The sequence below is a fragment of the Medicago truncatula genome, chromosome 7 (assembly GCF_003473485.1).
Source record: "Medicago truncatula cultivar Jemalong A17 chromosome 7, MtrunA17r5.0-ANR, whole genome shotgun sequence".
Classification (NCBI taxonomy): Eukaryota; Viridiplantae; Streptophyta; class Magnoliopsida; order Fabales; family Fabaceae; genus Medicago; species Medicago truncatula.
Window position 1 is genome coordinate 52,082,342 of NC_053048.1, and position 15,884 is coordinate 52,098,225.

The following is a 15,884-nucleotide window of genomic DNA, read 5'->3' on the forward strand; positions in this document are numbered from 1 at the left end:
GATTTACACATTTTCTATTGAAAAACACATTGAGTCCCTGGTATTTATTGTAGGAAAAGAATTGTTTGGCTTGTGTAAAATCACATTGTCTTTGAGGATTTATTCACTTGGAGCAAATTTTTGTGATAACGATACCGATATTTCAGAAGGATTTATTCGCTTAGAGCAAAAAACCTTGATAAATTAACAGACATTTCAGGATCTGAACTAGGTAGCAGAACGGACAAGAGTTTATCACCAAGAGGGAGAAAAGGGGGAAAAAGATTCCATGTTGTAGTGAAATTTAACTGTTTGATCAAAATTAGACAACTCATATATCAAATTCATATTTTAAATTTAATTTACATAGTCGGAACAGGAGCCGTCAAATCTTCATCTAATAGTTCAAATTGCTTGATATCGGCTAACACATGATCTTCTAACTGAAGGAGATCCATATCCAGGGGGAGCGAGGGGTGATTGAGTCTTAAGAGGAAGAGAGAGGAGGTGGGGCCCCCAAAATATTGGTTTTGATTCGGTTCGGTTCATATGTAAGAAAACGGTTAACCGAACCATAACTTTGGTTCAGTTCGGTTAGCTGCATACCTGAAACGGTTCGGTTCAGTTTTCCCGAACCATTTCAAAATTTCGGTTCGGTTTGGTTTTTTAGGTTAACCGAACCATGCCCACCCCTAACTGGGGTGTGGGATGAGTGAGGGAAGATAGTAGTGAGCATATATTTACCATTATAAACCTATTTAATTATTAATATCAAATCTTTGAATGGTTTTAAACCAAATGATAACATAAACTTAAAAATGTCAAATCAATCAGGTTCAAAACTTAATTTTTTTGTTACTTGATTACTATTTAGTTGTTCCTTTTGTTCTTTTGTTGCAATTCACAAAGATCGATTCATTCTTCTGTGGAATTTAATTTAGATATATTCTTTGTAATTTGAAAAATAAAAAACTAGTTTATCTAGAAGCTAGTATTTTATTGATTACAGCAATAAAATAATAAAATACCTAACTTTTATGAGGCTTATATTTTGCAGCTTCCTCCATATGGTCATGTCAGTGATCAATTCCAACTGGATCTGCTTCATTATATTTCAATAGAATCTTAGGCAGTAATGATCCTTTATGTCATTTTAAAGTAAACACATTTCTTCACAAAGAAGCATGAACACTTCACATGGGGTCAAGAAGCAGATGCAGATCTTTGTGATGGCATATTCTTAATTCTTAATATGTATAATACATTTGACCTTGAATAGGTCATAGGTAACCACATATATAGGAAGTCAACGAATGCCAGCACATAGGTAATAATAGGATATGATATAGGGTCAATGTATTTGTCTGCAAGTACTATCACCATGCCTATCAAATGGATAACATTGTAGGGTATATAGCATAGGCATGAAAGTTATTGGATCAAGTCTCAATCTCTTCGCTTTGAGGTTGAGGTTGAGGTTAGTATACGTCAAACAAATATCGACAATGTCTTTGACGGTGTAGCCCAATGATAAGGGTTAGGAAACCGAAGGAGTTCTATGTAGCAAGTTCAGAGTTCGATCCCTGCGACAAACATTTCTCCCTCCCCTTAACTAATTAATCACTAACATTTGCCTATAAAAAAAGAATATCAACAATTAATGTTAAAAGAAATTGTATTTGGTCAATACTCAATGACAAGTTCTGTTTTGATGAGTGATGAGTTCGTGCTACTTGTAGGCCAATGTTTTGTCTCTTGTTCTAAGTGGAGAATCATCACCATGAATGAGGCCAAAACCAATTGCATTGATTGTTCAAATCAATGCACTGGAAGGGAAAGGGGTTACTGTGAGTGTGAAGTGCCCTTATCGGCAATACCTTAGTTCAAGGAAGGAATATTGATTTTCTGCTTCTCAATGTGACTTCTCTTTTTCTTACATAATCATTTAAGTGGCCCCTTTCTTTTCTCTTTATTACTTGCAATTTAAGCCACAAATACGGTTGCTAAAGCATTCAAGGGCTAATTATTAATTATCAGTAGCTTATTTACCACATGTTCTGGGGAGGAACTTGATTCATTTAATTTGGTTTAGAATTGTTAGCCAATCTAATCACTGATCATCAGAAAGTTGGAAAGGTAAATACAAATTCATTTATTTGAATATCCATTTGTTTACGTATTCTTAATTGACTTCTGCAGGTAACGTGATTATAAATTTCCTTGTGCAACTTAAATTGTAGCCACAACATCAATGTTTTTGAGGTGTTCTTAATCATTAATGTGGCTGTTTTAGTGCTCGTTTGAAATCACGGTGGATACCTCACCCTCCATGCGTTTGGCTAATGCTCCATATTGGAGCTTATATATTTTCACGTTTTTCAAGCCTTGGGACGCGAGAATGTATATTCCACCGTCCAACCAAACATAGGCTTAGTAGAGTAATTTTCCATAATGGCAAGAATATTTTAATCGGAACCATAACTAGTGAGTAAAGAGCCACTTCTGTTGGTACTACTGAGTATGACTCATATTTGTTGATAAGTGGACAGTTTCGCTAGCAGAGCTAGCGAACCTGAACCTAATCTTGTACATTGGACTGTAGTAGTATTTAATAACAATTTGTAATATGCAATCATAAACTTGAATAATCAAAAATCAAATCAATCATTTGTTGTTGGAGATGTAGATACAATTAGTCAACTCTCTAAACCATCGCTTATGTTCTTTGTGTGCGTTTTATTTATCTATTTACTTTAGAATGACATTTTGATGTTCTAATATTAGGAATAAACAATTTTGACTATCACTTTTTCACAAAAGAAAAAAGTGTTAACGAAGACTCATTATCAAGATCAAGATATATTACATTTTCTGAGCTTATCTCTGGCAGTCTGTTTTCTAACTATACTATCAAGATTAAAAGTTATCAAAGGATAAATAATACCCTGAATATAAAAGTGAGGCACATAAATTAAGAAAGGATAGTAGTACACCCCATCTACCAATCATTGTCTGCATACAATGAATAAGCATCCACATATAAGCCAACTATAAAAAAATATGGTGTGCACTAACCAACCTCTTGGCTGCAATTGGTCAAAGTTTTAACATGTTTATTAATAGTATGATTTTTTTAGACGCATGCTTTGTAATATTCACTCACCAGTAGTTTCCAAAAACCTACTCATGATCTCAGCTGTTACTACGAGTATTTGGGGACCTCCAAATAAATAAGTAGAATGTTCGAATAACATGAAGCAAGCCAGCCTGACAGTGCCACCCATGTATCCACCAACAAAGCCTTCAAACTTATTTGGTTACTTGTGTTTTTTTTTTTTTTTTGCGAATTTGTCTGAATTCTTGCCCTAAGATGTTTTTATTTTTAATATTGGCTCTCAATATAGTTCGTGTCGAGTCCCCCGACAGCCAAAGTTCGTACCACCTAGGTTGCACGTACCTAGCAATGTGTATTCTTGGATTTTAAGTCTGACACGACTTTACAAAATCGACTTGATACATAAAATATAGCAAGCGGCATGAACAATTTAGGATAAGCTCAAATTGCAATTTTAATTCAATCCTACAAAATGAGTTTGTAAAGTGAAAAGTGTTCATGTTTTATACGCTCTAATTGGACGATATCTCTGGTCAATATGAGAGTTGAGTGTTTTGTAATATTAATGTCAAAATAAATAGTGCAAGTTATCAATATATATAGTTGAAAATGACTTTTTGTTGAAAGTTGTTCTTTCTGATCAAGTTCTTAGCATTGTGGTCCAACAGTAGCAGAGTAAGACACTTCTAGATTAGAGCATTGATCCATAGATAATCAATGCTTTCAAAATAATTACAAGAGCCATATGAAACATAAGTATGATTAAATGATGAATAAGCTTTTCCAATTCTAGACAGCGAAAAAGATTTGGAAAATTTGATAAGAAAAAAAGATGTTGAAAAGGAGAAAAGCTAAAGAAAAAAGGGTCTTAGTAAACAGCAAATGTAGCCTAAAGGACCTACCACTTTGTCAATGCGTATGAACTTAACACATTAAAAAGGACGTTATAGCCTTTATTAGCAGGTGTTTTTATTTCTTATTTGTCTTTCAAATCTTCAATCATGAGTAAGAATAATGTTTTGTGCTCGACAAAATCATTTTAAGCCTAGCAACATTTATAATGGACGAAAACTACTTTGAAGAGGAAGTTTTTGTGTACATATGAACCTTCCCCAAATACTTTGTGTGTGAGAGATTGGAACAATAATGGCATGCGATTTGTTTTCTTTAATCATAGAGATGAGCTTCAAAGTGTATGAACTAGAAACAATTAGTATGCGCTTGCACTTTGTTATTGCTTTACTAAATGTTGTTCATTATTAGAGAAATTCATTATTGCTTCTATACATTATGTAGATTCGAAAACAAAGTGATCTTAATTAACATTAAGTATAGAGAAAAGTGAGGATTGAGTTGTTGGAATGCACAACCAATATTATAGTACAAGAAATGAAATCCTGTCTTTAACTATAAATGTAATGTAATTTGGCAATGTTTCAAACGTAACATAAATTTCTGTTGGGAACCTGAGCTAATGTTATTTACCTTAAATAGATGTCTTAGTTTGCCTAATTTACGTTTAAGGTCGGTCTTTCTTAGGGTTCTACTATTGATCAGGAGACTACCAAACATTTTTCTATTTTAGTTGGATAGCATATCGTAAATAAAGTAGAGTTTTGATACACAAACTACTTTTTTTTTTTTTTTTTTTTATGGGAACCAAACTATCAAAATAGCGTACTCAATACAATATGACATATGATTTATTACAATAAGAACTAGTATAAGATAATGACGCCATGACCGATAAATGGGCCACATTGTTTGCTTGTATAACAAAATTTATCTTAAATTTGTTAAACTAGAAAGTGAAGATTTGCAATAATTTAAAATAGCTCTTAATTTCGAACCGGTACTAATTTTATTAGAGATGTCGTCGTTGTCTGCTTGCTTACAATCAAGTTCTATGGACACCTCTACTGAACCTCGACTGCCAAGCCAAATTATTGTCTCTTTTAGACCACATGCTTCCGCATCTTGTGGATGTCCAATGCCTTTAAACAAGTTGTTTTTGCTCATATATACTCGCCATTATCTCCCCTTAGACACATTTTTATATCATAATTTGATCCTTGAAAATTGCCGCATCTACATTGTATTTAACTTGACAGGGGTTCTCCTTCTAACCACGTTGTTGTTACTATTCTATGATGCACCGGTACTCCTATCCGAGCATGAAACAAGTATCCATACATTGTTGCTTTGCACACCACATAGTCATAGCAAACATATGTAAATTATAATGGGATAGCAACTTGAGTATACACTTACTACTTACTCACTCGTTTCATAATAAAAGTTAGATATAAAAGGAATACTCTCTGCGGTCTTTATTATAAGAAGAAAAACAAACAAACATCAAAACCAATACACTGATTAATTAGTATAATTTTTTGAATATTTTTATAAATATACTCTCATAAAAAACTGTGAAGCATTAAATACATTCACGTAATAAAAAGATAAACATTCACCGCTAATCGCAAAATTAAAAGGCCAAGCTCGGCATATATTTTGTAAGCAATAAAAGAAACAGAACAATATTTTTATATTGGCAAGTAGCAAATTACTAGCCTAAAGCATCTGTCCAACAAAAATTGTCGTTAGTTACGGTGAATCAACACGATTGGCTATATGCATCTGCATGAGTCCATTCATAACATATAAATATACTTAGCAACACCACTATACTTCTATTAATTTACGAAAGACGTCTATGGACACATACCTTTCTTTACTATTGTACTATCATATTCATACTACGTACCATAAAGAATATTTAAATTATCCTCATTAAATTTTGCCTTTTCTTTTTCGACGTACACATGTTACTATATGCATATTTTTTTCAAAATTCAAAGTATGCACCGCACTTTATTTTTTATATTCAATCTTTCTTTTTCTATGAAATATTCGGTCTAAACTTACAAGTATAAAAACATAAATTAACCAATAACTCACACACACACATTTCTGTAAGCACACATAAAATACCTATATTTATTTTATAAACTACAATTTGTACAGTATTTTTTTCTCTTCAAGAGTTTAGAGGCAAGATTCAGACATATTTTTGTTTATTTTTAATTAATGTTTTAAGGATATTTGTACACGTACAAAAAATATCAATGAATTGTGTTACTTTTAATGTAAATATTTTCTTTTGAATGGGTATTTACCTTTCTTTTTAGGCTAAAATATGGTTTTAGTCCCTGCAAATAAGCCTCGTTTTGGTTTTAATCCCTGTAAAAATAAAATTTTGTTTTTGGTCCCTGCAAAATTTTTTGTTTTTTAAATTAGTCCCTGTACCTTTTTTAAAAACAAAATATTTTGCAGGGACCAAAAACTACAAAATTGGTTCAGTTATAATGTGCCACGTATGCAAATCATCACAAAAGTGGGGTCAGAGACTATTTTCAAAAACAAAAATTTTTGCAGGGACCAAAAACAATTTTTTTTTTACAGGGACTAAAACCAAAACGAGGCATATTTGCAGGGACTAAAACTATATTTTAGCCTTCTTTTTATGATACTCTTTATTAATATTATCCTATTACACATATTTCTCTTTATGCAATAAATAGTTATGCATGATTATTTTACTACAAGAAATATTGAAATTAGAGAGAAAAAAAATTCAAATATTTTAAAACAAATTTTCAAATAAATGGTTTGATATAAACCCAATTTTACTATATCAATCTTTTTAATAGCTTAATGTATATTTTTACTTACTAACACCATGCTTTTTATTTCTTTTCTCCTTAATCAAAACAAATTAGTATTCAGATGTATTTTTTATTAAATAATATTATTATTTTGTGAAGTGCATTTTTTAAAAAATTATCATTATTATCTTATTGGAGCAGATATAAGAAGAAAGCAAGTGATTTAGTTCCATGTCCCCCTTGGACTTTTTCTTTTTTAAAATAACCCCCCTTCGACATGTTTTCTATCATGTCAAAAGTGCTTGCGATTCAACTAATGAACTTTATTTTTGTCATTTTCCAATTTTTCTCTATATGATTTTCCTTCATCAGCAAGTTGTGCTGTATTATTGAATTCAATGATTTCATCGTATGACCCCATTAGTTTTGTTTCTAACCAACCATGAAACGAAAACTAGGAGCTCTTGATAAGACAAATTATAAATGGTTATTTCACAACAACTTGTCAAACTTTTTCTTTTTAATGTATTTTTTGGTTTCTCATAATTTATTTGCTAGAAGTTATTTTATTTGAGACATTATCAAACACTAAATTTAAATACCTCTATATGTTGCTAATTCCGCCCAACTTAACTTCCATTGTGTTTTTTTATATATATAATTTTATTTTTAATAAAAATGTTGTCAAACTTTCGGAAGGCACGTGGGTAATATGTATAACATGTTTTTTATTATTTATTTTCTAAAAATACTATTGACATTTTGAATAATATTGCACTTGGACAATTTTTAAAAACGTTTAATATTAAATCAATGTTCTTTTGTTTAGTAAAAATAAATTAAAATTGGGCTTTGGCCCTCTTCTTTTTCAAAAAAATATATATATATATACTTCTTTGACTAAATTGTGAGAATTAAGAAAATTGGTGTTGTTATTAATTTCAGAGTCATGATGCTAACCGGTATCCCAGACACTTGTTAAGGAAACAAAAATATAAAAAAATTGAAATAGACATTTTTTAAACGTTTTTTTAAACACTAACCATTTTACTCCCATTTTTTAAATTTTTGATGATTTGACTCCACAACTTTCAATACAATTATTACTATATTTGATTCTTTAATCAAGACATTAGTTAGCATTTTCTTTAATTTTATTGATAATTTTGGTGTGTATAGAGTCTTTAGGTGGTTACGGGGGAACTTGAGTTACCCACAGATTTGGGTAGTGTTCTTAGATTGTTTCTAAGTCTAGGGAATGAGAGGAAGGTTAAGTTAGATCTTCTCTTGGTCTAACATAGTGTAGTGTTGGTCTAACAATATTTGAATACAAATGGGAGAATAAGATCAAGTTCACTTCATCTGAGAGATGAGAATAGGTTAGGCCGAGTTAGGATTTGTAAGGTTTAAGTTTGGGAAAATTGTTTTTCTGACAATGAAAACTTCCTATTGACACAAGTAAAATACTAAAATGCCCCCAGCGGCAGTTAACAACCGCTCTATGATACGCCGTCAGTGAACAACCGCTGGTACCAGCGACTGTTAACTGCCGTTCACACCAATAAACAAGACCAGTGCAATCTGCACTGGTTTTTCCAGGAAATCTGTCTTGTTTTTGCATCCAATTGCAAATTAAAGTAAAGAATATAAAACGTACAAAATAATATTTCATAGATAAAATTAAAACGCAAGAAATAATATAAAAGGTATATCGAAAAATGTCATAGAAATAAAAAAAAATGTACGAAACATGTCATAATTATACATCACCATTATCAAGCCTAATCATAATCAACCCTGTTGCCTAGCATGCCTCGCCCCCCCTACGCCGCCTGGCAATCTGATACGTAAGGATATGGTGATCAGTACCGGCTATCCGCATCACCTCTTGGATAATCTCCTCTTTATTTATCTCGGCTATCCGCCACAATATCGTATCTAAACATAAATAATTTTATATATAACTCATTTTTAATCATAATTAATTTTACAAAATCAATTTTCTCTGAATTAATTATTATCAAATTAGAATCAAACATTAACTAAAAGATTCTATAGAGTTGTAAAATAGAAGTTTTACAAAAGGAGAGACTGTTCAATTGAAAAAAAGTAAATAAATATAAATTTAACTTTTTACATGCTAAATCTCTAATAATGTTGTCATGTGTACGGACTCAAAGTCCGGTGCATAAGCATTTAAGCATTCTTCAACACGACGCAAACAATGATCCATATACTAATCGGTCGAAGGTGGTGGGATCAATAATTGAAAAATGAAAAAGATAGTCAACTAAATAATATAAGTTGCTATATATATACTCAACGAGGCCAATGGAGAGATTTAATTCGTACCTGTTTTCAATAGCTTTCCTTTTTTTACTAGATGACGGTTAAGATAATGTTGTAAATCAAATAAACTACGTTTGACTACTCGTTTTACAACATTTATTTTATTTTATTTATTTTTTTACAATATCTTGTTGAGTTAGGACGACATGGTAAGTTACTTTGTCTAAAGGAACCATTATATATAATTTCAGCATTATTGAGAGTATGTGTGGATTTTTTGTCCTATAGGTTACCACCATACCAAAAGGCAGTCATGTTTTAGCTATTATCCGATATTAAATCTAAGTATCTATTTCTATCAAAATTTAAATATTAATTCATCACTTTAGGGTTGCATGGGTTCACTTTTATTTCAAACAAAATAATTCCACCAACCTAAAATTGAATTTGACATGTTTGAATATTCACAAGTATGGTAAATAAATTAAATTTACATTTCTATTAGTAGATTCTAATGCAAAATTGACATTTTGAGCTTTTACTTAAAACAAAATTTTCGGCCTCAAATTAACTCTTCGTTAAACTCTCGTTTATGGAATGATTCACATGCATGCAAAAAAAAATTATCTAATAGATAAGAAGTTGACTCATATCTCACAAAAATGCAACTCAACTCTTATTTGATACGTAAAGACATCATTATGAGTAATTCATAAGTCCGTCAGTGTTATATGAGTCTTGGGTCTATCCTAACCTCCGGCGAGCCTTCGACATAGAACTCGTCTAAACTATGTTTTTTTAATAAACAAATGATCACACAAATTATTCAGTGGGCCCGGATTATTGGTGATGCTGACTTTAGGCATAAAAAAAAAAGGGCTGTTGATGATGAAGCTGGAAAGACAGGACATATTACATAATACTATATAATTATACTTGTATTTACATTTTACAAGCCAGTGTCATTATACAGTATACTTCCAAATCAAATCTACCTTCATTTCATTATTCATTTCCTTTGTTTCTTTCTTTTTTTAAGCTTATAAATACTCTGCAAGCACATTGTTGTTATTAGGAACCACTTGAGAAGGTCACAACCTGCTTTTGATACAGCTGGCATTTCATTGAATCTCTCATTCTCCCATATGTCTTTGAAGCCACCTTGCACTATTCATGCTATTTGCCCCCCTTTGATTAATTCATCATCACATTCTTCAATCCTACTTCCTCAGTTTGTTTGTGATTAAACCTTGTTCATATATAAATCAAAACAAAAAATCATGTAAATTACACTTTGTTGTGATTTGTTTGGAATTATTTGTCTTTCCTTAACCTTCTTTGGTGGGAAAAAGAAAAAAAATACTATGGAAGAAACATTTGTACCTTTTGAAGGTATCAAGAATGATCTAAGAGGAAGGTTAATGTGCTACAAACAAGATTGGACAGGTGGAATCAAAGCAGGTGTAAGGTATATTCTTCTAAATTATATATACTATATAGCTTTTTTTTTTTTACAGAATATACTATATAGCTAATAGTAGTAATTAAGATATAGATTATAAAGTTTTTTGACCAATTGTAATATAACTTTCATAAATGTTTTGATTCACTTTACAGGATTTTGGCCCCCACAACATACATATTTTTTGCTTCTGCAATACCTGTCATTTCATTTGGTGAACAACTAGAGAGAAATACTGGTACTGAAATGAATATTCATAATTTAACTATAAGTATAATTTGGAATATGTTTTCATAAAGGAAAAAGAAATAATTTTAGAAAAAATGAGTTAGCATTAAAATGTGTTGATTTGATATTTGCAGAGGGTGTTCTAACAGCTGTTCAAACCTTGGCATCAACTTCAATATGTGGCATTATACACTCAATCATTGGTGGTCAACCTTTACTGATTTTAGGAGTGGCAGAACCTACTGTGATCATGTACACATTCATGTTCAATTTTGCTAAAGAAAGACCTGAGTTGGGCAGAAACCTGTTTCTTGGATGGGCTGGATGGTAAATAACTTATTCTTTTTATTTTTGTTTTACTTCTTCATGTTTCCAGCCTCTATACATTTAGGTCCCTTTTAGATAAACAGCTTAATTAGGTTTTGTTATTTGTTAGCATAAACGTTTATCATATAAGTGCTTATGTATAAGCTATTTTTATAACAAAAATAAAAATAAAATAAAAAGTCAAACTTTTTTCATAAGCTATCACGGATAACTTGTGGAAATAAGTTGAAAACAGCTTATGGACATGTCATAAGTTATTTCTATAAGTTCTCCTGAACTGTCACACAAGTGCTTATATCAGTAGATAAACTCAAACAAGCCAATCAAAACATGTCCTCATTTATGTTCTAGTGCTGTCACTGTCATGTGGCTGACCATTGTCTTGTTTTCATTTTTAATTTGATTTTGTAGGGTATGTGTATGGACTGCTTTGATACTATTCTTACTGGCCATCTTAGGAGCATGTTCCATCATCAACCGGTTTACCCGAATTGCGGGAGAGTTGTTTGGCATGCTCATTGCAATGCTTTTCATGCAGCAAGCTATCAAAGTAAGACAATTATCAAAGTTTACATTGGTCATTTATCATATCTGTTCTATTTATCTATTTATCTACCTATCAACAAAGGTGTTAGTTAATGCGTATTCACATGATATACCAAAGTTATTTACCAACATATTGTCGTCATTGTGTCAGGGACTTGTGGATGAGTTTCGCATACCAAAGAGAGAAGATACAAAAGCAATTGAGTTCTTACCTTCGTGGAGGTTTGCTAATGGGATGTTCGCTTTGGTCCTTTCATTTGGCCTTCTCCTTACTGCATTAAAAAGCAGAAAGGCTAGATCATGGCGTTATGGTAGTGGTAAGTGCTATATACATATGTAAATTGTCTCTGCAACTTAAAAGTTCTGAACCCGTCACTGCATATAATCATTTGGTTTTCTTAGAAAATAATTTATTTAACTTTAACTACAGGTTGGCTCCGTAGCCTTATAGCCGACTACGGTGTTCCGCTTATGGTCCTAGTTTGGACAGGTGTGTCCTACATGCCGACTGCAAGTGTTCCAAATGGTATCCCACGGCGCCTCTTTAGTCCAAATCCGTGGTCACCCGGTGCCTATGACAATTGGACTGTTGTTAAGGCATGTAAACAAGTTTTCTGTTTGTCCATTTTAACATTGTTTATTAACAAGATGGCTTGTGAACAAAAATTAATAGGTGTACTAATTTGTTCTGAACAGGATATGGTTCAAGTTCCTGTTGTATTCATAATTGGAGCATTTATACCAGCAACTATGATTGCAGTGCTTTATTACTTTGACCACAGTGTGGCATCTCAGCTTTCTCAGCAGAAAGAGTTCAATTTGAGAAAGCCATCTTCTTACCATTATGATTTGCTCCTTTTGGGATTTTTGGTATGACACTTCAATATGTCAATTCCTAGTTCATTAAATTTCAATTTGCTTAATTCTTTTTCTAATGGTAACATCCATATTTCTTGCTGGAAGACATTATTGTGTGGCCTTATTGGAATTCCTCCTGCAAATGGAGTCATACCGCAGTCTCCGATGCATACAAAGAGTCTAGCAACTCTTAAACATCAGGTAAGACAAGTTAAAAATGTATCATATAGTCAATTTCTTCCTGATTAATTTATAACTCTTAGTAATGTGAATATGTGTATAACTAAAAAATGAACAATGGTGTTGTTACAGTTGCTTCGTAACAGACTCGTGATAACCGCTCGAAACAGTATCAGTAAGAATGCTAGTCTAGGACAGTTATATGGTAATATGCAAGAAGTATACCATCAAATGCAGACACCCCTTATTTACCAGGACCCATCTGCTCGAGTAAGTCGATCCTAAACCTTCTTAATATTTATTTTCTTGTTATTAAATCTTTGTTTAATTATGACATATGTTGACATTTTGATAAATGATCAGGCACAAGGACTAAAAGAATTAAAAGAAACAACCATTCAAGCAGCTACAAGCATGGGAAACGTGGACGCCCCGGTTGATGAGACTATATTTGACGTCGAGAAAGAAATAGATGACTTGCTTCCTGTTGAGGTAAAGGAACAACGTGTCAGTAACTTGCTTCAATCAGTATTGGTTGGAGGATGTGTTGCAGCCATGCCTATTCTCAAGAAAATCCCAACTTCAGTACTTTGGGGCTACTTTGCCTTTATGGCAATTGAAAGTTTACCTGGAAACCAGTTTTGGGAAAGGATCCTTTTACTCTTCACTGCACCAAGCAGAAGATACAAGTAAATAAAAATTCTGTCTTTGAAACAATTTAATATATATATATATATATATGTTGAATCTTATATTCTTGTAATAATGAACAAATTTTCTTTAAATGTGTAGGGTGCTTGAAGATTACCATGCTACTTTTGTTGAAACAGTTCCTTTCAAGACAATAGCATTATTCACAATTTTCCAAACCATTTATCTATTTATATGTTTTGGACTAACTTGGGTACCTATTGCTGGAGTCATGTTTCCTTTGATGATCATGCTCTTAGTTCCACTAAGACAATACTTTCTCCCCAAATTTTTCAAAGGTGCACACCTTCAAGACTTGGATGCGGCCGAGTATGAGGAGCAAACTGCTTTACCGTTCAACCTTGCATCAGTAAGATTTCTTATCCAACAAGCTTAATAATCATAATAATAGAGTTTAATTTTGATATATTGTCAGTGGAAAATGTTTTACATTGTCAGCTTAATAATCTTGATTAAAGTCAAACATTTTATATGATCTGACCATTATGATTGATTAACAGCAATCTGAGTTTGGAGCTGGTGCTTCTCATATTGGAGAAGGTGAGATATTTGATGAAGTTATCACAAGAAGCCGTGGTGAATTTAGGCATACTACTAACAGTCCAAAGATCAGTAGCTCCACTCCAACACCAAGAAATGATCCTAAAAGCCGTCTAAGCCCGCACCTCTCTTTTAATTCTCGTGTGGGCGAGTTCGCGACTGAGCAAAGTCCTCGGTCTGGCGTAAGAGGCACCAACAGTCCAATGACCAAAGAAATGAGATTGTCAGGTAGGGGAATAAGTCCTCTCAACCCTGATTCCAAACACCAAGACAAGAAATAATTCAAGACTTGTGTCTTAGAATGATGTAGGAGGCTTATTTGTTGCTTCATTTCCAGTTTATGGTTCTTTAATTTTGCTTGGCTTTTTATTGTAACTTGTAAAGTATTTTCAGTATCCTATATACAACAGGTGTATGCAACCAAAAATATGGAGCTTCCTATGTCAAATTGTAACTGTTAATGTTACTATATTTGTGCAAATGTATATCATCATCAAGTTTGTTTCAAATTCCAATTCAATAAATGATGACTAGTTTGAGTCTTGTAATAGTTTTGAACATCACTTTCGATGAGTTTATACAACAATTGCATGGTTCATACTTCATAGTCATTCTCACATGATAGGAATCTCCAATGCAATTGAATTAAATATCCACCGATGTCAAATATGAGAACAATAAGAACAATTCTTTTACGTGAAAACATAATTTCTCTAAAGCAGTTTCAGATTAGCACTAGATGTAAGATAATTTGTAATATACAAAGTATATGTATTCATATATGCCTCACATGCATATTGTTTCAGACTGGATTAGGGCCCATCCAAACCGGACTTATAGGTCAGTGGTCGCATGATATCAATCAGCCGTTGATCCGCATATCACAACGGGATCCAGATGTCTAGTAACATTCTCAACGGACTTTTTCGTTATTTTCCCTCAACGGTATCACTATATAAGGAATTTCCTTCCTCTTAAGAAAATTATACACTATTTCAGTTCACCGCTCACTCCCCTTAATCTTGATTAACTTGTGCGTCAAGGTGTTTGCAAATACCCCACCACAACAGAGACCTTCTAGATGCCTTGTCGTCCTCTGTCACGCTTCAACATCTCCAACCACCGTTCGAGATCTACTTCGGATCACATATGTTGTTATGTTAATGGAATTAATATAATATCCTAATCCATGTCATGCAACAAAAGCATGTCACTTATTTATGAATAGCTTATGTGCGTGTAAATGATAAACTTTAGGGACAACCTTTTTAGTGATAGTATTGTGTGGAAGATTCACCCCCTTATCAACAATAATGGTCCAAACAATTATCATCATTACAACATGAAAGCAAGACCGCACTTGTTTACGAGTTTACTTGAAAAAGGGGTTTTCAAAAGAGAGGGAATAAAAAGTGTATAAGCAATTACAGGAACAAAGTATGTGAGTGGTAATGTTGTATGACGTTCTACTATTCCTTGGTGGGGTTCATTACATTAACTCATTCTTTGATTTTGCTTATAGAGCTTACATCGCTGTCTAATTATTCCAAAATCTCTGTCGTTTTGAGTAAAAAAAATGTAACAAAAAGATCAAAAACAATAGTGTAACATAATATCATACTATAAAAAACAAAAGTAGTCGGTTAACATCATCTAATAGGTGTGGAATTGAACCACAAAAAGTTATATTCAAGAATTGACACATTAGTTGACCATGTCACCACTACAAATGGCTTTATTTATGCTGAATATGAGAAGTTTTCAATAATCATTTGAAAATAACATTGTCAACATTCTTGGCCACACAAGGCTCACACCTGTGCTAGCTATCTATAATTTGTTGCCTATATGAGCAAAAACAGTGCTCAACCATTGACACTGGCTGTATAAATCAATACCAGATTGTAATAATAGAAGGCTGGTGCATGCCTACTCACACACACAGCAAAACAACCTCATCATGTAAATTTAAGCAATTATG

The 15,884-nt window shown here is 32.6% G+C and overlaps 1 protein-coding gene across 1 annotated transcript; it reads left to right on the top strand.

The window, feature by feature from the left end:
* The first annotated feature begins 10,025 nt into the window (after positions 1 to 10,025).
* On the top strand, positions 10,026 to 14,453 carry LOC11436381 (probable boron transporter 2). The gene is made up of 12 exons (XM_003625965.4): positions 10,026 to 10,519; positions 10,669 to 10,751; positions 10,876 to 11,068; positions 11,480 to 11,618; positions 11,766 to 11,931; positions 12,045 to 12,211; positions 12,311 to 12,484; positions 12,578 to 12,673; positions 12,785 to 12,922; positions 13,016 to 13,341; positions 13,445 to 13,712; positions 13,864 to 14,453. Exons 1-12 carry the CDS (start codon positions 10,416 to 10,418, stop codon positions 14,182 to 14,184), a joined length of 2,175 nt encoding a protein of 724 aa, XP_003626013.1. The 5' UTR covers positions 10,026 to 10,415; the 3' UTR covers positions 14,185 to 14,453.
* Positions 14,454 to 15,884: the final 1,431 nt, after the last annotated feature.

Excerpts from the sequence above, each read along its gene's own strand:
- LOC11436381 (XM_003625965.4), top strand. The coding sequence starts at position 10,416 with ATGGAAGAAACATTTGTACCTTTTGAAGGTATCAAGAATGATCTAAGA. Across the intron at positions 12,212-12,310 it reads ACAATTGGACTGTTGTTAAG|GATATGGTTCAAGTTCCTGT; the intron begins GCATGTAAACAA and ends TGTTCTGAACAG. Across the intron at positions 12,485-12,577 it reads TGCTCCTTTTGGGATTTTTG|ACATTATTGTGTGGCCTTAT; the intron begins GTATGACACTTC and ends TCTTGCTGGAAG.